Source organism: Filicampus tigris, chromosome 10, assembly GCF_054856515.1.
Source record: "Filicampus tigris isolate MCC_2025a chromosome 10, RoL_Ftig_1.0, whole genome shotgun sequence".
Lineage (NCBI taxonomy): Eukaryota > Metazoa > Chordata > Actinopteri > Syngnathiformes > Syngnathidae > Filicampus > Filicampus tigris.
Window position 1 is genome coordinate 7882876 of NC_141226.1, and position 21464 is coordinate 7904339.

The window sequence follows — 21464 nt, forward strand, 5'->3', positions numbered from 1 at the left end:
AGGTCATGGGTTCGATCCCGGCACCGGCCTCCCTGTGTGCATTTGCATGTTCTCCCCGTGCCTGCGTGGGTTTTCTCCGGGTACTCCGGTTTCCTCCCACATTCCAAAAACATGCATGGTAAGTTGATTGGACTGTCTAAATTGCCCCTAGGTGTGATTGTGAGTGCGAATGTTTGTTTGTCTCTGTGTGCCCTGCGATTGGCTGGCAACCAATTCGGGGTGTCCCCTGCCTACTGCCCGAAGACAGCTGGGATAGGCTCCAGCACGCCCCGCGACCCTTGTGAGGATAAGCGGTATCGATGATGAATGGATGGATGTATTTAGTAATTGATGTTTGAATATCATATCGTGAATTTATTAACAATTTCACATCATTTAAATGCTCCAGCCAGTGGCATTAGCCTTATATGCAGAATTCTTAGCAATTCTTATATGCAGAATTGACCAAGAGGCTATGACCAACCATTATACCAATCATCAAACACTGTTTTTATTGAGAATTGATGTACCGGTAATGCTATTATGCTAACATACAGCCAAGAGCAACCTGAGTACGAAATCTGCCAAAACAGATCCATAAAGATTTAGCATTTTGTCATGTACTGTAATCACTTACTGTTTCTAATGAAAATAGATATGGCAATACAGTAATTGATATGCTAACATATATCAAGACAACAACAACTTGAGAAGAGAAAATGTAAAGGGAACTTCAAAGGTTTTAGTACATCTTGCCTTGCATTCAGGCACAATTTCTGCAATTGGTGAAATGCTAACATGCTAAATTGGTACGCTGACATTTTTTTTTTGTAGCAAGATGCTCTTAACCATTCACATCATAATACTGGACAGCAGTTGGTCAAAATGAAAATACTGATGTAATGAGAGATTCACGTTTGTTCTAAAGCTGAAGGCTTTTAACAGCAGCAAGAATATTCCAACAAAAGGCAATTGATAGTCAGTATTGATACAATGACTCCCATAAACACCCACTCTTAAATCACTGAGAAGTAGTATATGAACTAAAGTTGTAGTGTGTAGCTTCTAGATAACTCCCAGGCCAGATCCCCTTGAGGAATTTCTGCATTACAACACCAGTGCTGTCGCTTTGATATGATGTAGGATATGCTTAGCCTTCGCCTTACCGCAGTGTGATTCTACAATATTTTCAGTTTTCAAGGACTGCTGAGGGGGAAAAGAGATGGATTATTCAGAAGAGGTAATTATTGTATGATTAATTTCTTCAACAGAAACGTAAAATAATGTTTGATTAGCTTTTTTTCCAAATTTGAGATAAGGGGCCTTGCTACATCTGTTGCTAGGTAAAATGCCTCCTTTCCAATTTTCAGTACATCATTTTCACCAGTGCGGGATTGTCATATGTCAACACGAAATATAAATAGATAAAATACTGAAATATACAGCAAGATGTTAGAAGAGCTGATAGACTTAATCAGGTTTGTGTCATCTCTTCTAATATTAGTTTGTGTAATAATGACTTAGAAAAAACAAAATGTAATGCACTACAGTTTTAAAAAAAATCACAAAGTATCTGAGAAACACACATTCTTTTGATCACACACTAATGCCATGTCACTCAAATGAGCCAATGATGATTCGTGAACAGCAGTCATATCAAAGTGGTTGTTAGAATGTGAGATTTCAATATGATCAGGTATCCAGGCTTGTGTTTGAGGTGAAGGGGAGGAAGTATTCTCTGGCAAACTGGAAGATGTCATTTGGTTTCTTGAGTAGTAAAAATTGCAAGAAGTCAGATATGAGCGCACGGATCTCTGGGTGTGCTTTTAAGTAGGACGCATGATCAGCTTTCAGCTCCTCCTGCAACAATGCCACAAACACACAAAATGTCCAAATCTATTTGGAGGAATTAACAAGGCATATTGACAAGTACAGAATTATCCAGAATACACACACTGGCCAGAATACTGTGACCATAAGTGTCAACACAAGAGCTGTAGAAAATACTGCAAATTAGGTTTTGAAAAAAAATCATTTTAATAGTTAGAGTCGGGGGGGATACAGTAATTTAATTTAATGTTTGTTTTTATTTTTTAATTGTATTTTACTTGGAAAGGAGTACAATGGCACTGCATCATGTTGGGGGGTGTTTATAATAATTTGGATACCTTACTTAGCCGTACAGTGGTCCCCCACAATTTATTACGGGTGGGTCAGGAACATAACCCCTGTGCTACATGCGGGTTTACTGTACAACATGGGTGTTATTGTTATTGTAAAGACATCATTTTTGATAAAATAATTGTATTTGTATACTGTTAGCTGGTGCTTGTGTAACTGATGAAGTGTACTGATTACGTCATTACTTTAGATGAACATTTATTCTGACCTTTCTGTCCAAGAACTTAGAACGCATCTGTATGTCTTCTTCCCAAACGAGGGGGATTTTTTCATATGCTATGAGAAAACATGTAAACACACATGCGTATAAACAAACCCATTCATTATATGGTAGAATTAGTACACTTTATGTAATGTAGGTGTGAATACCTTGTTCTTTCTGTGAAGGCAGCTGCAGTAACCTCATCGTAACCGGAGATCCCACCTGCAATCTGCTAGCAAGATGCCTAAAGAAACAATTATCTCCAGTACACTTTATGCTCGATAACATTAGGTGTTTTTTGTCACTAGAAGGGCACAGATGTCACATTGCATGCCCTGACCATGGATTCAAGATAGTATAGATGTGGTAGTGCTAATGTACGAAGACCCTCAGGTGCAGAGGTGGGCAGTAACGAGTTACATTTACTCCGTTACATTTACTTGAGTACATTTTGGGAAATTTTGTACTTCTAGGGGTAGTTTTAAATCACTACACTTTTTACTTTTACTTGAGTAGATTTGTGAAGAAGAAACTGTACTCTTACTCCGCTACATTAGGCTCCATTGAACCCGTTACTTAAATCCCCTCCGCGTATGTACGCGTCTCTCTTTCTCTCTCTCTCTTTCTCAGAGAAAGGCACATTTATTTTGTCAGAGACCTGCGCCAGGCTCTATCATGTGACTGTGCTTCGCCAATCAAGCGTAGTCGTATGGCAGTCTCATCACGTGATCATATTCAACTTCACCTGCGCTGAAAGAGTTGTTTTTGGATTAAATGGATCGAAAATGTCTGCATCTGCAGCCTGTGAGAGACTTTTCAGTCATGCTGGACTCCTATTTACTGCTAAATGACCACAGCTTCACTGCAAGAACCTTGAGAGCCAACTACTGTACTGTTAAAGCTTAATAGACATCACTGAGTGAAATGTTTGTTTTGCATGTTTTGTCACATACATACAGACTGAAACACACGCACACACACACCCCCACACACACCCACACACAGTTTATACGAGTTCATGGGCTACCTTGTTCTGTCTGCGAAGCCTGTTAAAAAAAGTACAGGGGCTGAAATGTTGTGGTATTTGTGCTTAATTTATTTCTTTTATTTATACTATTATTATTTTATTGTTTATTAAAGCGGAAGACAACCCAAACATATTTTTTTCAAGAATATGTCACAGGAGCCCCACTAGTTGAAACACGGCATTCTGATTAATTTTACGTTTGTGGAATGTGAGTTAAGCAACAAAATGCACTCGTTTTTAGCCATGACCAGGGGCGGCCATTTTGTCTTCTGTCGACTGAAAATGACATCACAACTGCTCACAACAACCAATCACGGCTGACCTGTTTTCTGAATCTGAGCCGTGATTGGTCGTTGTGAGCAGCTGTGATGTCATTTTCTGTCGACAGAAGACAAAATGGCCGCCCCCAGAGATGGCTAAAAACGAGTGGATTAACACTTATTCCACAAGCGCAATATTTATCAGATTGCCCTCTTTCAACTAGTGGGTGGGCTTGCATAGAACATATTCTTGGAAAAAAATGTTTGAGTTGACTTCCCTTTTAAAGTACTTGAATTTAATTTAAGATTATTTTAAGATATTCTTTAATTAAATGTGATTCATTTTATTGATTGGATGGACCTTAATTTGCCTGAAGATGATTATTTTGTATTTTCGTCTGATTGAATGGTTGTTTAAAAAAAACAAAAAAAATGAGACGTTGCTACAGTTACTCAGTACTTGAGTAGTTTTTTCACCAAGTACTTTTTGACTTTTACTCAAGGAATTATTTGGATGACTACTTTTTACTTCTACTAGACATATTATTCTGAAGTAACAGTACTTTTACTTGAGTACATTTTTTGGCTACATTACCCACCTCTCCTTAGATGCCACAATATGAGGAAAAAATATTGCTAATCTGTTCCCCCAATTTACTAATCTGTAACCACAGTTTAGTAATCTGTTCCTACAGTTTAATAATATGTACCCACCATTTAGTAATCTATTCCCAGTTTACTAAACTGTACCCACAGTTTTATGATCTGTAACCACAGTTTACTAATCTGTACACAATTTAGTCACCTGTTAACACAGTTTACTAATATATTTCCAACGTTATCTCAACTGACAGTTTACTAATCTGTGTCCACAGTTTACTAATCTGTGTCCATAGTTTACTCATCTGCATCCAATTTACTCATCTGTACTCAGTTTACTCATCATTTTAAAGTACTTTTATTAGTTTATAAATGTGTTAATGGTCTTGGGTCATCTTATTTATCTGATTTGCTTTTATCATACCAGCCCTCGCGGATCCTGAGGTCCTCTGGCGCCGGCCTTTTATTTATTCCAAGGGTGAGGACCAAAATGCATGGCGAGGCTGCATTCAGCCGTTTTGGTCCTCACCTTTGGAATAGCCTGCCAGAGGACGTCAGGTCTGCAGAGACTGTTGATATTTTTAAGAGGAAGCTCAAGACACACCTTTTTAGTTTGGCTTTCAACAACTTTTAAATAATTTATCTTTTCTTTTGATTGAAGATAATTCTATGTTTTGCTTTGAATGTTTTAAAGCACTTTGAGTTGCATTTTTATGTATGAAAAGTGCTATATAAATAAAATGTGATTGATTGATTGATTGATCTGTACCCAGTTTACTAATCTGTGCCATATCTGTACTCAGTTTACTCATCAGTACCCACAGTTTATTAATCTGTTCCCTCAATGTACTAAATTGTTTCCACAGTTTAGCACATCGATTTGATACTACGAACACACACGAAGAAGAAACATTAGCGTGACGTCATGTTGAATGGATACTGCTCTCTGTGCTAAACAGATAACAGATACAGATAAACTGTCAATTACGTGAATAAAAAGAATACAAGGTTGATTTATTTGAAAGCTGGGGTCGTGTGGAGTGTGAAACTGGTGAGAAACTCCATACCTCTTTGATTTTATGGAAATTGGAGCAAGCTAAAATCTGTGTTTTGTAAACAATGAGGAAATCAGCGTTCAATGCAAAACTGTGGAAAACGCTGCCATTTAAAGGCTAAAAAGCGCAGTTGCCGTCTTTTAAGGGTTTTTTTGCAGTCTTTTAAGGTGGAGATCAGAGGTGTATTACCGTTTTTTTTCTGAATGCTTATTAAACTCTTATCAGTGATTTTTGTAACATTTCAAAAACGATTAATATCTATCTATCTATCTATCTATCTATCTATCTATCTATCTATCTATCTATCTATCTATCTATCTATCTATCTATCTATCTATCTATCTATCTATCCATCCATCCATCCATCCATCCATCCATCCATCCATCCATCCATCCATCCATCCATCACACAAAATTTGTGAACTGAAAGCACAAACACTGCTTTGTAATGAGCTTGTAATTTTGTAGCACACAATTTGAGTGCCCAGTACTCTTTTTGCAGAACTGTAAACACAACTTACTCACTCACACACTCAATTTGCAAATGATCAACACACTCCTGACAAAACTATACACATTTATAGCTATTACTTATTCTGCCAACTGTTTGGCAGCACTGTCACAGAAGAAAACAGTTTAAAAAAATATGTTCACTTTGCAATCAGCCTGAGCACTAGCAATAAGATACAGGTACCGGTAAGTTGTTGACAGAGGCATGGTGGCCATCGGGAATTTCGTGAGGTTCGTGAACGGCCGTCTATTTCCGGGCTGGTCCAACCCCCCGATCATACATCGACAGCATGGCCATGAGGCAGAATAGTGTAAATAATAACATATGTGTGAAGGTAACCAGAATGTGTATAGTTTTGCAAGGAGTGTGTTGATCTTTTGGAAATTGAGTGTAAAACGGTGAGGTGAGTTTACAGTTCTGCAAAAAGCATGTTGGGCACCTTAAGTGTGTTACAAAAATTCAAACTCCGTACTACAAGCAGTGTTTGTTTTTTCAGTTTTGCAAATGTTGTCAGTCATTTTGCGACAGTTTTACAAATTGTGCTACAAGAATCATTGTTAGTGTTAGCGCCATTTAATAAGTTTAGCTATTTTTATGAATAATAATTGTAAATATTTAGTTTTTCAATAATTCTCTATATTGGTGAAAAGAAATGATGCATTTTTTTTCCTTTTGTAATTATTTGGGTTTTTGAATTGAAATATGTGTGGGATGTTACTACTGTCTACGTTAGAGGGCGCAGTTCTTTTTATTCTTACACACGAAGAAGAATGTGTTGTGCATTGTTGGAGAAGAAATAAAAATGATGGCGGACGAGCAACACGGTCTTTTTACCGTGCTGCGATCGTCAGTGTTGGCTCACACGTAAAACAGTGTTTGTGACCATCATTAAATGAAGAGGTTGAACAACGAAAAGAAGAAGAAACTAAAAGAACTAAAGATAGCCACTACAGTTAGAGATTAGGCATTCAGAAAAAAAATGTAATCAGTATCTGTTCAACATGTCATCACGCTACCTTTACTTCCTTGGGTGTGTTATAGGACGAAAATTAATGTAAAGTGCCCATCTCTGCTAAAAACACTATGGTTTATTATCAGTTGAGATAGGCCCCCTGGTGGCCATGATGTGCAATATAGATTTCATTCAGTGTTCTATTCTGCACTGATGGAATGGATCTTACCCATCATGCAAAAAGTAGCACTGCCATGTCGTAGGGCTTTCATCCACAGAATGCACAATCCTCTCCACCCCGAATATCTCCACAGTCTCCCCCTCAATCTCCATCTGTTCCTGTTCTAGTCCTCGCTGATCACACACAAACATAAGATCACAATGAAAAAATTCACTGACTCTTAGTACCAATAGTTCTTAATGGGTTTTCCACAACAGTTATTTGTATTTACCAATGTATTATATACTTTATTTATTTCAGACCCCAAACTAGACAGAATTAAAAAAAAAATGTGATGAGGAATTACATTACAGGAATTGTATGTGTGAATGAAAGGATGTTTATATTATGTGCAACACAACAAACAAACAAAAGTCAGATGCCGTGTTCATCCTGTATTGATCTGACTACGAGGCTGGATAGCTGTATTCTACTGTTTAGAGTTTTAAAAAAAGATCAAAATATTTGTATCCATACAGTGAAACCGAAAATGTACATACTGCAGTTTTGTAATCACTTACAAAAGTTGTGTAGCTGATGCGTAATTTCTGGTCAAAGGAGATGCAAGTCATGTGCTCTGGGACTTTCTTCCTCAATGCAATAAGACGCATGAGCAAGAAGTTGGAACCCTCAGTTACAAGGCCTCTGAGGGCAGCCATGGAATATGAAACACTGTCCCTTGTCACCTCCTGGATACATACACACACACACACACAGCCACACACATATACAGAGCATCTCACAACTAGAGTCCATTTGGTACCTGGGTCTTTGGTGTGGATTTATCTAACCCAATCCACCTCTTATTACATGACTGTCATGTCACATTTATAGATACCAACAATAGTGTTCAAAAAGCCAAAATAACGTGTACATCATCTGAAGCAGTTCAGAATTAATATTCATCTTATAGCATGACAAAACATTTAGAAAGATTAATGTAATTCATATTTGTCAGAGATGTCCAATATTACATTTAGTAATGTGTGCAGAATGCTCTGGATGTGTTTTGCTGATTGAAATTGGCTGTAACAAGTTTTCCTCGGACCAACCAATCAGCAGATGTCATCGAGGGCCAGCTCATTGATGAAAGATGAATTTGAAATCTGATTGGTTGAAGAAATTGTTCCATTGCTGATGTTTATGTCATTTCTGGCCTTGAAATATCAAATAATTTGATTGGTCAAAGAAACAGGCCCATTTCTCGCTCAGTATATCTTAAGTTACATTGGTCAGCATGAGTGATTATGAAGGGCCTGGTCAGATATGACTGACATGGCAAGCACATAGAGGCTGAAATCTGATTTGGATGAAAATGCTTCCAGCGGTACAGCCATTAGAAACACTATCAAATGAAAGCAAAAGACTGTTGGAAATACAATAATGCAACTTCACTAACCAAATATTAAAATTTAGGCTGTAAATGCAGGTCAGTGCTTTTGAAAGTGTTTAAGCAGAGAAGGCCTTCCTGACCCTGACCACCATTACTGTACTGCATGCATAATCAAATTGGTATTTCACCTGTCATCTCACAGACACATTCTGATCCCACTTGAACCTTTGGTTACACTTTAGTTGTAACTCACCTTTCCATCAGTGGTGACTCTATCAATCGTCATCTGTCCATCACATTGCACCATGTGACATCGCTTGTCCAAAATATGGCCATCAAGCTAGAAAGAAATGCAAATGCCCTTAAAGTCAGCACAGGAGGCATGCCATGTGTTCACTGTAACACACTCGGTGACCTGCCTTGACATACTCGTGGTGGTCCTCCTCCAGAACCTCCAGGTCAGCAGTTAGGTAGGCTAACATGGAAAACCGAAAAGAAAATGACAATAAATTATAATCACTTCAATCCAATAACATCAAAGAGTTGTATCAGAAATGTGGTCTTGTTCTGATTGATGTTGTCCAATTTTGGAATGCCGTTGTAGTCACAGTCCTATCTCTAGAACTATTTCAAAATTAAAAAAACATAACTCAAAAAAGAAAGAATTCACTTAAGGACAAGTAAAGATTTGTACACATAAAAATAATTAAGAGAGATTAAAAACCAAGCATGGCATTTTCAGACTAACAATAATGTAAATATAAACAATCAGTTAGAGATTAGAATTAGAATTGCAGTTGGAGCAGTGTAACACTGAGTTTATAGTAAGAGTATGAATGATCAATAATCAATGATACTGGCAGAAATTGAGAGCCCCTGAAAAAATGTTTTTGCTTAAAGCTTAATGGAGGCGTGCGCCAACTCTGGATTGAATGTTAACCCACTTGTCACTGTTGTTCCACATGGGGAGTCGTCGATGGCCCCCTGGCTTTGTGCGTGTAGCAGCATACATGGTTGATGGGCTCTTTGGGCAAACTCCACTGACACACAGAACCTCCCCAAATCTCGACCGCCCTCTGACATGGTCACCAGAGAGTCCGTAAACACACATTTTGTCAGCTCCACGGGCTCTGGCAAAGAAAAGATTGTGCCTTTGAGTATAAAACATCACCTGCTCATTCTTATGTTATTAACTAACCTAACAACAGCCAAGTGCAAGTGACAACAGGTCTACTACTGCGGTAGCAGCAAACAGCACAAAGCAGTGATGCAATATGACTCGAACTACATCACAATTTGGTTTTATTTGGAGTAGGAGAGAGGAAACGCCCAAGGTGCAGTGTATGTACCGTAGCTGGCAAAGTTCATAGCGTCCATCCATCTATTATTCAAACCGCTTGAATATATGAAACTATTGCGTCTCAAATGCCAGAACAAATCAAAGCACAGCACATTTTGTAAAAATGTGATGAACAGAAGGAGTCCACCATTCAAGTGCTTTGGTAAATTAATTTAGTTTTTAATTTAGTAACTTAATTATAGTTTCCTATATTTAAGCCCGGTGTTAATGTTCAAACTGTGCTTAATGATAGAGTGGTCTAAACTTTGTGGAATTCAATGATGTACTTTTTTTTCCTTTTTACTTTTCATGCACAGCACTTTTGTTAAGGACAATTCAGTTCTATTTAACTTTTAAGTACAATACATTTGCATCTAATTTTTCAGACGCCTTTGTCTTTAAACACTGGTTTAGGAACAGTTTTATTTGACTTTTATGTGCAGTACATTTTAATTGAATACATTTTCAAATGCTGTTTTATTATTTTCCTATAGTTAGCCATACTGTAAATCCTCAAAATTGATACGTTGTACTGGCTTCCACAGGAGTAAAACCTCTACCTCATCTTTGCAGAACACTTTGACCTACTGCACTACAGTATTTTAATGTTGGTCATGATGGTGGTACTTGGAGAGCAAAGTATTTATTTAGGTGATACTGTGCGAAATTTTTTTGAGACAAAACGTTTTAGTAATAGGGCTGTAATGATACACATCTTTAAATTATAAATACTACTGTTTTAAATATGTGTGATTAAAAAAATAAAAATATTTTTAAGGTTTCAAGAAAGACATATCAGTAAAGTTACATTAAAAAAACGGACTTATTTTGTCTGTTAGGTGTTTTTTTAGAAGGAGGGACGAGGAAAAAAGACATTATAGTGCGCAAGGGATATTAAATTCATATTTAGGAATTGCTTTTATTTCAATTATTTTTTGTGCATGGTGTATTTAAAATCTCATTCCAATTATGTACGGACTCTCGTGAATAAGGTCTAAAGAGTCTTAATTGTCGTACGGTTTGAGCGTCTCAACGGGTGCCAAAAACAGGTGGTCGTGTTCTCGGACGTGTGCATTAATTCGGTCGCCCGTGGACTCACCAATGCTGGACATGAACGTGGTAGCGTCTTCGGAGGCCCCCATTTCTGAACCGTCCTTGCCCCCCTTGATCCCCGTCGAGGGACGAGCTGGAGTCTCAACCCTATCAGGCGGCTCCATTGTTGTCCTGTGTTGAAAACTGACTTTCCACTCGTGGTGGGAAATATGAAACACCGCGTCAACTGTGGCAAGACGGACGACTGTTACGACGCACAATTGGCGGTCGACATTGTATGCAGGTCTTCTGCGCTCCTCTTTTATGTTTCAGAAAGCAGACGACAACAAGTTGTCACAAGTTGTCACGGCAACCGTGGCTCGAGTGCCGTAAAGTTGCGTGTAAGTGGGCAGGCCAATTTCGAAGAGAAGAAAAAAAATGATAGGCTATATTAGGAAAGATCGTGACTATTAAAGTTCAGAGAAACAAACACGAGAAGAGCAAAAACAAAATATTGAGGTTTATTTTGGGTGAAACACTAAAATTCAAAAATAGTGAAAACTAGTTCACGCAAACATTCATAGACGGTAATGTTCCCTAATCCTGAGGGATAAATTAAATTAGAACTCATTACAAAAAATGTCTAGACAAGCATCTTGTGAACGAGGTTCTTGTTAAAATATTTCATTTCTAAAATGTATAAATTTTTTTCTTATTCTACTATACTTTTTTATTATTATACAACTCATTATAATGCCTCAATGCAGTGATGAATTTTATAATGTGTCATGTGTCATGTGTCATCTTCCAAACTGCGTATCCTGTACAGGGTCGCGGGCAGGTGCTGGAGCCTATCCCAGCTGACAATGGGCGAAAGACAGACCACACCCGGAAATGGTCGCCAGCCAGTCGCAGGGCACACACACACACACAGACACCGTCACTGAGCGGGAACCAATCCCCTTGCGCAGTTTGCATGTTCTTCCTGTACTTGCATGAGTTTTCTCAGGGTACGGCTTCTTTCACAGGCCAAAACACATAAAATTGTTCAATGTGTTTGTAAATGTTTGACTGATTGACTTTCGGCTAATTCAGGCTGTACTCTGCCACCTGCCCAGTCGGTCTTTTTGGCTACGGCTCACGAATAAATACAGAAAATTGATGCATGTCTTCACACACAAGGGTAAGGAACAGGAAGCGAGAAATGTCCCAATGTCCCAAATCCATTTTTATGTACATTTTCACTTCCTGCGGGTGTAACAAAGGTGTTCCAACACTTTTGCCCTATCAGAGTGACTCTTGAATTAAGTAACATTCAAACTTAAATTGAACTATTGACTCCCACCCACCCTCAACCCCCCAAAAAAGAAAAAAAATCCTGTTCAACTTCGGGATACTTGTGGGGAAGTAACAGGATGTAATTAGACAATTTTAGTGTAAAATTCAAATTTCCACAGAATTTGTTTAGTTTTCCCCTTAAGCCCACAAGGTTGTATTGTAATTATTAAATCACATTACAATACTGTACTTGTAAACAGTGTAGAACTGTTGAACACAAGAAACAGGCAGTTTCCTGAAGCTCATGAATAGCGTGTGATATCATACTTCTTCTTTCCTCAGAAATGTGACAGTGTCTTCCGACAGAGAGCGAAGGAATGTCAACGAAGTGGTAGGTAAGAACTTTTTGTTCAAGTTATGATCTTTAAATTGTCATTAAAAAGGTACTAAGTGAAATTTACCAAGCATCCTGTCAATTCATCACTCTTTTTAGTTAGATTTTAGACATTAGTAAAATTACAAAGCATTGCTAGCATGTTGTTCTTGAACATTACAATACGTGAGTACTTGTTTATGTCACTAGAACCCACATTTAAAAGTAACAGGAATGTTAGCAGGTCAAATGTCTATCTTATGTAAAATGTGAGTGGCTTATTCAAGCTCTTTACTAGATGACTATAGATGAAGCTCCTTTGTGTGAACACTGTCAAAGAGGAAGTTTAAGAAGCCAGGAAAGTATTTTGCATTGGCTAAAAACCGCATGTAATAAGAAGTGTGGCCTCAAGAACATCTATTCTCTTTCTTTGCTTGCTTGAATATGTGTGTGTGTAGTTGAAGGTTGGCTATGAAGGTGTGTCCAGTTCATCCACTAGTTTGTTGCAGTCTGCTGATTCTGTGGGCCTTTCTAAGCGGTAAATAAAACACAGTCGCATACGCACTCACGGTCACGCACACACATGCACACGCACACACACACCATGACCAGCAACAACATATAAGCCATTTTCACAGCCTTAATGAAGGGGTTAATATTCCAGGGTGTGGTGGAAAAGGGGTGGTGAAAACTTTAAACAAATTTAGATTTTTTTTTCTGTTGAAATTCATAATGCAATGCCCTCTGAGAACTTTGGAGCAGTTTATATATTTTTTTGACGCCACCAGACTTTTGCAGTCTTTTTTAGTGATGCTTTTCCGAGCCTTTACATCTATCCTTTTCCAATTTTTTTTGTCTGATGAACTCCATTGTTGTGGAAAGGATGAGAGGACCAGCAGAGTAGTGGGAATGAGACAACAATGTACCTAAGTGTAGAGGAAGAGTTAGGCTTGCTCCGATGTCCTTTCCAGCTCATCCAATCTGCGCAATGGGGGCTTAGTCAATACAACATTATGCCCCCCCGCCAGAGGAAAATGATCCTGGAGCAAATACTGAGTTGCTGCCCAAAAGCTCTGGAAGAAGGCTGATATCCATCCAAATCCGCACAGAGATGGCAGAAAAAGTCTCTAGGTGGTTTAGCGTGTTTGGGAATTTGGCTGATGGCTCTGCGACATACTGGGCGTTTCTGCATACCAAGGGCATTTTCTTTGACACACTCCTGGCGCACCTGACAGTTTGATGGCTAAAAGTAGATTAAACTTTACACCTGCTGGAACCACATCTAAGTATTGGTGAAGGGAGCATAACGCCATTTTGGTGAAGGTGATTGAGGTGCAGGCAGACAGATTCTGAGCTCCACGGACGTGTGTGGTAGATGTCAGCACCTTTCATTGATAAATATGACAAACCTCTGAATCATTTTATAAATCAATTAATTGAATACATTATTATTATTTGTATTATTGTCGTCTTTATAATATTTCTAAAATCCCACCCGTGACTGCGGCACAGCTATCGGTGGTACGGGGTGGGTCACACTCGGACTCGTACTATTGGGGTGGGAGGTGGTCTTCAAGTGCTAATTTCACAGTGGTGTACTGTGATCGCCCTGCCCAACTTTACGTCATACACCAGGGTAGGTCTGCTTGCGGTTCCTTATAAACATACTTTACATACACTTGGTATAGCTCCCCCATTCGCACAATTAGACCACGCTATGCGCCAGATTTGCACCCTTAGACTTAACATCACTTTGGCAAAAATTCACATTTGTCTCATCAATCCATAAAATGCTGTAAAATGCGTTTTTCTCATTTGGCCATGTAGGCATACAGGTAATTGTTTTGTGTTCATATTCTTCTGTCTGTTATGGTTGAATTTTGCAACATATGTGCCCACTCAATAATTTTTGAAGGGCTCTATCTTGGATTATGCCACCCCCCATTTACAGGAATGGGTATGTTTTTGCATTGAAACCCAAACAAACAAACAAGCAACACATTAAACATGAATCTTGATGATGGAGGTAAAAAAAAGCATGGTTGCAGTTAATAACGTCATCTAATATTCTGTGTCCCTTTTCAACAGAGACCGCCGATGTCTGTCAGGATGAAAAATCCATTGAAAATGTATGAAACACATGCTTGAACTCCCAACGTCCTAAACTGTGTGAATACAATTTGCTAAAATTGGCATCTATTTGTTTTCTAGCTCCAAGTGTTGAGTTCCTCAGGACAAGATTATGACTTTACGGATATTGACGAGAATGACAACTTTCACTGCTTCCTTTACCCAACAAATCTTCTCAACTGCTCATGGACCTTCCACACTTTACTTATGAATACTCATCTCTATGTTTACATCAGGTTTATATCTCTATTATCTCTATTACTTGCCCATTACCCAATGGTGCAAATGAACATTTTCAAAATGTTGACACCTTTGCATTTCCTATCCTTGCAGCATTTGTGATAATAATAGCACAGTTCACCCCCTCAGTCTTGTATCTGAAGAACATTCTGGATCAACATCTATTGCTCTGAGGGAATATGAGATGTTGCATGTCATCATCCAATTCAATGTGTCCCTGCACCATACATGGACTGTCTACAGCTATGTATACAACACTGAAATGATGGGTAATAGACAAAACAAAACTTTATCATGTTTCAATTACAAATGACTGTTTTGTCATCATGTCATTTTGTCAGTGGAATACTGATTCAGTTTCAAAAGGATAGGATTTAGAGGATTATGACATTATTTTTATTCTCAAAAAACAGTTGTAAGTAATCACATGTAAAAATGCAGACGTTGTACGTTGTACGTGTTACTTTTTCCAGTCATTTAATCAGACTAAAGTTACTTTTATACTATCACAAAGCATTACAACACAGACTATATATTTTCCTCAAGGTGAAGTCAGTCAAAGAATTGCAACGTTCACTATCAAAGGCAGTTGCAATGAACTGCCTGCAAGTTGTAGCAGTGAGAGGGAATTGACTTAAATAAACAGCACATACTTCTCAGCCACAGTGCCTCCCTCTCACATGTATTGTGTATGCAAGAAAACAAACAAAAGTTAACGAATAATAAAATGCACACCTTATTCCTACCATAGTATTCACTCAAGGCACTCAACAAATAACTATGAATTATAGAACACGTAAGAAAGGGAAACTTTGGAATTTACAGCTGTCGGAGGGGGTGATACAGCGCGTTGACAACTCATCATGTGTCCATACTTTACTACATAAACAGAGATTTGCGTTTTTAGGCTGGAAATAAAGTCACTATTTTGAGTTTGTGTCAGCCAAAAACAAAAATACTAAGTTTTGTCGTACACTCTGTGCTGTCGACAGTGTTAGCTAGCTTCAATAAGACTACGTCAAATACAAATAAATCAAGGATCACAGCACGGTATGCATTCAAGCTTAAAGGGAAATAATTATGGTCAGTCAAAAAGATTGTCTTTATTTCATTTATAATAAAAACAAGCCTTAAATGTCACTGTTAAAAACACACTTCCAATTAAGTGGCAAAACAGGGTGTCCTTTATATCTTACTCAGTATCTGCTGAATGTAACTATGAAGTAACTTGTCATCTAAATTAGTAACTTTTAAAATCAACTAATCAGTAAAGTAACAAAGTTATTATATTTTTAAAAGCAAATCAGTAAAGTAACTATTTAGTGACTTTTTCAAGGTTACTGTGGCAACACTGTTGATGGTGTGTTAAAGTGAGTCGCTCCTGGACCAAACAGATTTTCATTGTATTGTGTTGACAGAAGTCTTGCCTCCACCTGGAAACATTTCTGCTTCAGTCAAAGATGGAGGCCTTGTGGTGAACTGGGACATGCCCCGTGGTCGTGCTAACTACAACTCAGTGTGCTTTGAATACCAGTTGGATGTGGGACATCAGGTAAAATATGAATACACTATACTGTATATCCAAATGTTATTCCGTAAATAAAATATACCACATATTTCTACATGTACACTCTGATTGATTGGTGAACAGGAAAAAATACCAACCCCGAGCGGCCAGCTGTTTCATACAGTCCCAATTACCAACCCAGCGTCCACCTACAGTGTAAGGGTCAGAACCAGGAAAATTTCTGATTGTTTAGGGTCACAATTATGGAGCGATTGGAGTAACACTGTTAGTAAGTATGAAGTCATTGTACTCTAAAATATTATACCACCTTACCAGCACTCGTTCTGATTTTGGTTTTGACCACACTTGTGAATAACATCTGTCACTATGATGGTGATCAGGGTATATTATGTTAGTGTAGCATTTATTTACACATATTGGCTTGACTTATTTAGTTTCTCACAATAATGCCATCGACAGATCTGTTTCCCTAAGGAGGACACTTTACGCAATTTAAAACATTTCCGAGATATCGTAAAAATAACATGTATGATGTGCTTTCATTCAAATAACCCAAGAATCAAGAATTACAGGGGATGATTCTAGTCCATGTCTCATATGAATATGGTTACCGACTACCGGGCCAATGTTGAGCAATGCTTTGACCATGACAAGTGTACAGTATACACTTACTATATGCATCTTTTGTTTGACAGCAATAGAACCGTCAGTTTCCACACTCAACATCACGGTAATCGTCGCAATTGTTCTTGGAATACCTATGACCCTCTTGACTCTGCTGCTGTTGGTCCGCAATCAGAGGTACTGTGTCTTGGTTTAAAAATGTGTCACTTCTTCACTGAAAAATGTTTTTTTCAACATCAATCCGAAAGCATAATGTTAACATTAACATCTGGGAAGGTGGCGTTTAGAAGAAAAGAGTGGAGAAAAGATAACTAAAATATGGTCTCGATAGGTAAAGTATAGGTATAGTAATCATCATTAAGAATTATTTTTGATTAATTTGTGTGTATTCAATTCGCACATCTAAGCAATTGAGGCAAAATTGAGTGCATTACTTCGTTGCAACCAGGAGAGGTACTTTGGGTTTTTTTTTTTCTCAATTGGTTTGCTTCTGAAAGAGAGCCATGACGTCGGCCAGTTGAGCTGCAGTACCTCCACACATACCCGCACTGTTATCACTACTATTACGCCGCTCTATACAATGCTGGCATCAGCAAAGGATTTCACAACATTAGAAGACTGATTCTCTCACTCCATCATGAGCATTTAAAAATAGCTTGGTTTTTGTTTAGCCAGCAAAGAAGCACCAAACTACAGATGCTTAGTACATACAGTCTGGATCATAAAGACAATTTTAATATCTCACAAATGACAACAAGCCAAGTAAATACAAAATAAATTTTCTAAATAAGGATTTTAGATATTCAATAAAAAAAACAATTATCTGGTCCTATGTGAAAAAGTAATTCAACCATATGGAAGACACTGGGCAAAAATGGGCAGAGATCCAAAGCGCTGCTGAGAAAAAATGGGAACACGAATGTTTGTCTCACAATTGCTAAAAAAAATAACAAAACATTGCGGTGATCACCGATACATTTTGTGGACCAATGAAAAATAAAGTGTAACATTTTGGAAGGTGTGTTGCCCATTACACCAGGCATAAAAATAACATGGCATTTGATAAAAAGAACATCATGTGGTGGCAAAGATTGCCTGGGGCTGCTGTGCTGCTTCAGGACCTGGACGATTTAGTGGGTGACTGATTCCCACATCCGCCTCACAGTTCAGAGGTCCTGGTTTCAAATCTGGGTTCTGGCCTTCCACTGAGGAGTTTATATATTCTCCTCGTGCCTGCCTTGGGTACTCCGATTTCCTTCCACATTCCAAAAACATGCACAGTAGATTAATTTAAGACCGTAAATTGCCCGTGGGTGTGAATACGACAGTGAATGGTTGATTGGCTGGCGACCAGTTCAGGGTGTACCTTGCATCTTGCCCAAAGTCAGATGGGATAGGCTCCAGCACACCCATGACCCCAGTGAGGATAAGCCGGACTTTAGTCCTATTTAAATGCTGTGGTATGATTTTAAACGGGAAATTCATTTTGGAAATGTCTCCAATTTGCGTGGATTAAAACAATTCTGCGAAGAAGAGCGGACCAAAATTCCTCCACAGCACTCCTCACCAGTCATTGCAAATGCTTAATTTCAGTTATTGTAACCAAGGGTGGCACAACCAGTAATTCAGGGGGCATTTATTTTTTACTAAGGGCCAAATAATAATAAATAAATACAGAAATAATAAACCAACATTTAGAAATGTAATTTCATATTTACTTGGATTGTCTTTGTGAGGTATTAAAATTGGTTTGAAGATCTGAAGCTTTTAAGACATAAATAAATGAAATAAATATCTGAAATATGGACGCTTTTTTCATTCCATTGTCTGTATTTTTTTAAATTTCACTTTAGCACTCATTTCAATAGAAATTCCAAAACCAAATGACTGTTTCCCTCACAGACTCTGATAGAGAGCAGGGGCGGAGCCATGGGTGGGCCTGGATGGGCACAGACCCACCCAGATTGACAAACTGCCCATCCAGTGAGATTCAAGAAAAATATATATACTTTTAAACTTTTAGAAATTATTAAAATATTTTTGAATTAGTGTTTCGTTGTGTTTTTTATTTTATTGAATTTTAAGAATGGCATAGTTGTGGTTGTCTAAGGAAGATCAGAATTTTGTCATTTTATCTGAATATACGATGTGTCAGGATACGAGTATTGTGCTCAGTGAGAAAAATATTCAGGCCCACCCTGATTTTTCCAGGCCCACCCATTAGCCATGCTCTGGCGCCGCCCCTGTTACAGAGTAGTCATTAATTCTGTTTTTTTTTTTTTTTAGGGTGGCACAGGTTCTGTATCCCACAATTCCTCGTCCCCCATTAAAGTACAAATATTTCCTGGAGGAAAACAACGTATTCAATGTAAGGACATGACTACACATGTTCTCACACTGGACATGCAATCTCTCTCACATCTACAACAACAACAAAAAAACCTGTTAGTCTACCATGTGCTTTTTTTCCCAATTAAAGCAAGAATCTCTTTTTTTTTTTTTTTTACAGTTTTATCATCCCACTCCATCTGTGAAGAATGAGGAGGAGATCACAGTGGTGGAGGACACAGAGAAACAGTTTATAAAGTCATTTTAATGACAAGGATTAAAGGATTGTTATGACATTGTCATAGTTAAAAAAAAAAGTATTTCATGCTAATCCTTTCATCGAAATAGGGGGGCGTTACCAGGTGAGCTATCCAGCTAGCTAGTCATCGTTGGTGGTTATGGGCTGTTCACAGCAACCGCCATTTATGCTGTAATTTATGTTAGCAATGCTAATGCAATAGCAAAAGACTTCACATTATTGATAGATTGTTTATTGCCTGACGACATTTGATGAAGTTTTACAGTAAGGCATGCAAGTGTTAAAATGCACATTGTAGTTATTCATACAGACATGGTGTTTGTAGGTTGCTTTTAATTGCATGTTTAAAATATTTTGTAATTGAAAATTTTAAACTTATGAAAAAAATGGAGGCTACTGTGTTACATTAGTCAACTTTTGCTGGCTTCGTGTTTTACTTGGATTTGCTTGTTTATGTAGATGTTGAATAAAAATGAAACACTGATTTTGGGTCTCATTGAATGCTAGCACCGGCAACAAACACAACACCAACTGACTAAGATGTTGTTTCCGGCTGACTTGGTTAGTTAGTCCAGTTAGTTAGATCGTTTTTTTAATTGAATATTAAGAATGGCATAATTGTGGCTGTCTAAGGAAGATCTGAACTCATATTATTCGGTTTGTCATTTTATTTGAATATACAATGTGTCGGGACAGGAAGATTGTGCTCAGCGAGAGAAATAATCAGGCCCACTGTGATTTTTCCAGGCCCACCCATTAGCCACGTTCTGGCTCCGCCCCTGACACAGACAAACCCATGCAAGCACAGGGAGAACATGCAAACTCCACACAGGAAGGCCTGAGGTTGGAAACACAAATCTTTGAATTGTGAGGCAGAAATGATAACCATTATTTCACCATGCTGCAATTGAATCTCGTTGTCAAAATAGACAAACACATTCAGGGCATACTGTTCTAGGGCTGCTTTTCATTCATTGCCAAATTTCCTGTGTCAAGCACACCCATGGGGCCTTGGATTCCGATCAGACAGAGCGAGGGAGCAGAAAATGGTTTTAAAAAGCCTACTTTGTCAAACTGAGTTCCCTAAAATGGATATAAGACAAACAAGCAAAAAACAGCTACGACTCGTAACATCAACGTGACCCATATCACTTGATATGCTATGTAAAATCGGTATTGTGATGTAGTTTGACCAGTTGTGACTGTAGTTTGTATCTTGAACCTGAAATAACGACAATCCTGTCGAATTTACAGTAGCCATATAGTGCATAGCACGTGTTTCTGTGGTGCTTTGTCGGTATAAGATAATATCAAGAGTAAAGTCTCTTGTATAATGTTAAAAAGGAAGTCAAGTCAAAATATGTGCCCCCACTAGTCTAAACACGGTATTCTGATTAATATTGCATTCGTGGAATATGAATTAAAAATAAAAATCCATCAATTTGTATCCTTCTCAAGGTGCTACCATTTTGCCTTGTCGGCCAACTGCCGCTTGCTGTCGACTGAAAATTACACCACAGTGTTTATGGGCTCAGGTAATGTCACGATTCACCTGTTTTCTGGGTCTGGTCACGTGACGTTCGCAAGCTGAGCCCTTTGGCATTGTGATGACATATTCATACATCTTATTACATGTTATTGTAATGTAAAGAACAATTCTGACTTGATTTCACCTTTACTTTTGGTTGAAAAGTACATAATATTATTAAAAGGAAACTCCCACTGTTCAGACACGTTTGACTTCTGTGACAGACAGACTGATGACTCTGACATACCATGATTATAACAGAAATGATATTTGTCTTTTTACAAATAACTAAAAACATCAAGAGACTACCTACAGGTATTGTTGCATTAGGGCCAAAGAGAGGAACTAGTCATATATTGATGGTCAAAGACAAACACATATTCCAGATATGAAGGACAAACTGCAAGATCATTTACAAGTAGATATGCCCATAAGAGTAAATAATGGGCCATGCATAGTAAAAGTGACATGATGACAAACACTAA

General features: G+C 38.1%; 2 protein-coding genes across 2 annotated transcripts; one reads left to right on the plus strand and one right to left on the minus strand.

Annotated features, from left to right (window-relative positions):
* Positions 1-474: 474 nt before the first annotated feature.
* catip (ciliogenesis associated TTC17 interacting protein) lies at positions 475-11067 on the minus strand. The gene is made up of 9 exons (XM_086043222.1): positions 10759-11067; positions 9265-9450; positions 8740-8795; positions 8574-8660; positions 7509-7676; positions 6997-7121; positions 2530-2606; positions 2369-2436; positions 475-1839 (listed from the first exon to the last, which is right to left on the minus strand). The coding sequence occupies exons 1-9, from the start codon at positions 10874-10876 to the stop codon at positions 1672-1674; spliced, it is 1053 nt and encodes a 350-aa protein (XP_085899348.1). The 5' UTR covers positions 10877-11067; the 3' UTR covers positions 475-1671.
* Positions 10922-19935, plus strand: LOC147140623 (granulocyte-macrophage colony-stimulating factor receptor subunit alpha-like). Its single transcript, XM_086043159.1, has 13 exons — positions 10922-10987; positions 11846-11874; positions 12312-12360; positions 12801-12880; positions 14170-14177; positions 14431-14471; positions 14554-14708; positions 14806-14981; positions 16131-16264; positions 16364-16508; positions 16936-17041; positions 19151-19232; positions 19374-19935. The coding sequence occupies exons 1-13, from the start codon at positions 10922-10924 to the stop codon at positions 19458-19460; spliced, it is 1158 nt and encodes a 385-aa protein (XP_085899285.1). The 3' UTR covers positions 19461-19935.
* Positions 19936-21464: the final 1529 nt, after the last annotated feature.

What these genes read in the sequence shown, in the direction of transcription:
- LOC147140623 (XM_086043159.1), top strand. Translation starts at nt 10,922, where the DNA reads ATGAAACACCGCGTCAACTGTGGCAAGACGGACGACTGTTACGACGCA. An exon ending in GAAGGAATGTCAACGAAGTG is followed by an intron (nt 12,361 to 12,800) that starts GTAGGTAAGAAC and finishes GTGTGTGTGTAG; the next exon opens with TTGAAGGTTGGCTATGAAGG. An exon ending in CGATTGGAGTAACACTGTTA is followed by an intron (nt 16,509 to 16,935) that starts GTAAGTATGAAG and finishes TTTGTTTGACAG; the next exon opens with CAATAGAACCGTCAGTTTCC.
- catip (XM_086043222.1), bottom strand. Translation starts at nt 10,876, where the DNA reads ATGGAGCCGCCTGATAGGGTTGAGACTCCAGCTCGTCCCTCGACGGGG. An exon ending in ACCACCACGAGTATGTCAAG is followed by an intron (nt 8,661 to 8,739) that starts GCAGGTCACCGA and finishes ATTTCTTTCTAG; the next exon opens with CTTGATGGCCATATTTTGGA. An exon ending in GCCTTCACAGAAAGAACAAG is followed by an intron (nt 2,437 to 2,529) that starts GTATTCACACCT and finishes GTTTTCTCATAG; the next exon opens with CATATGAAAAAATCCCCCTC.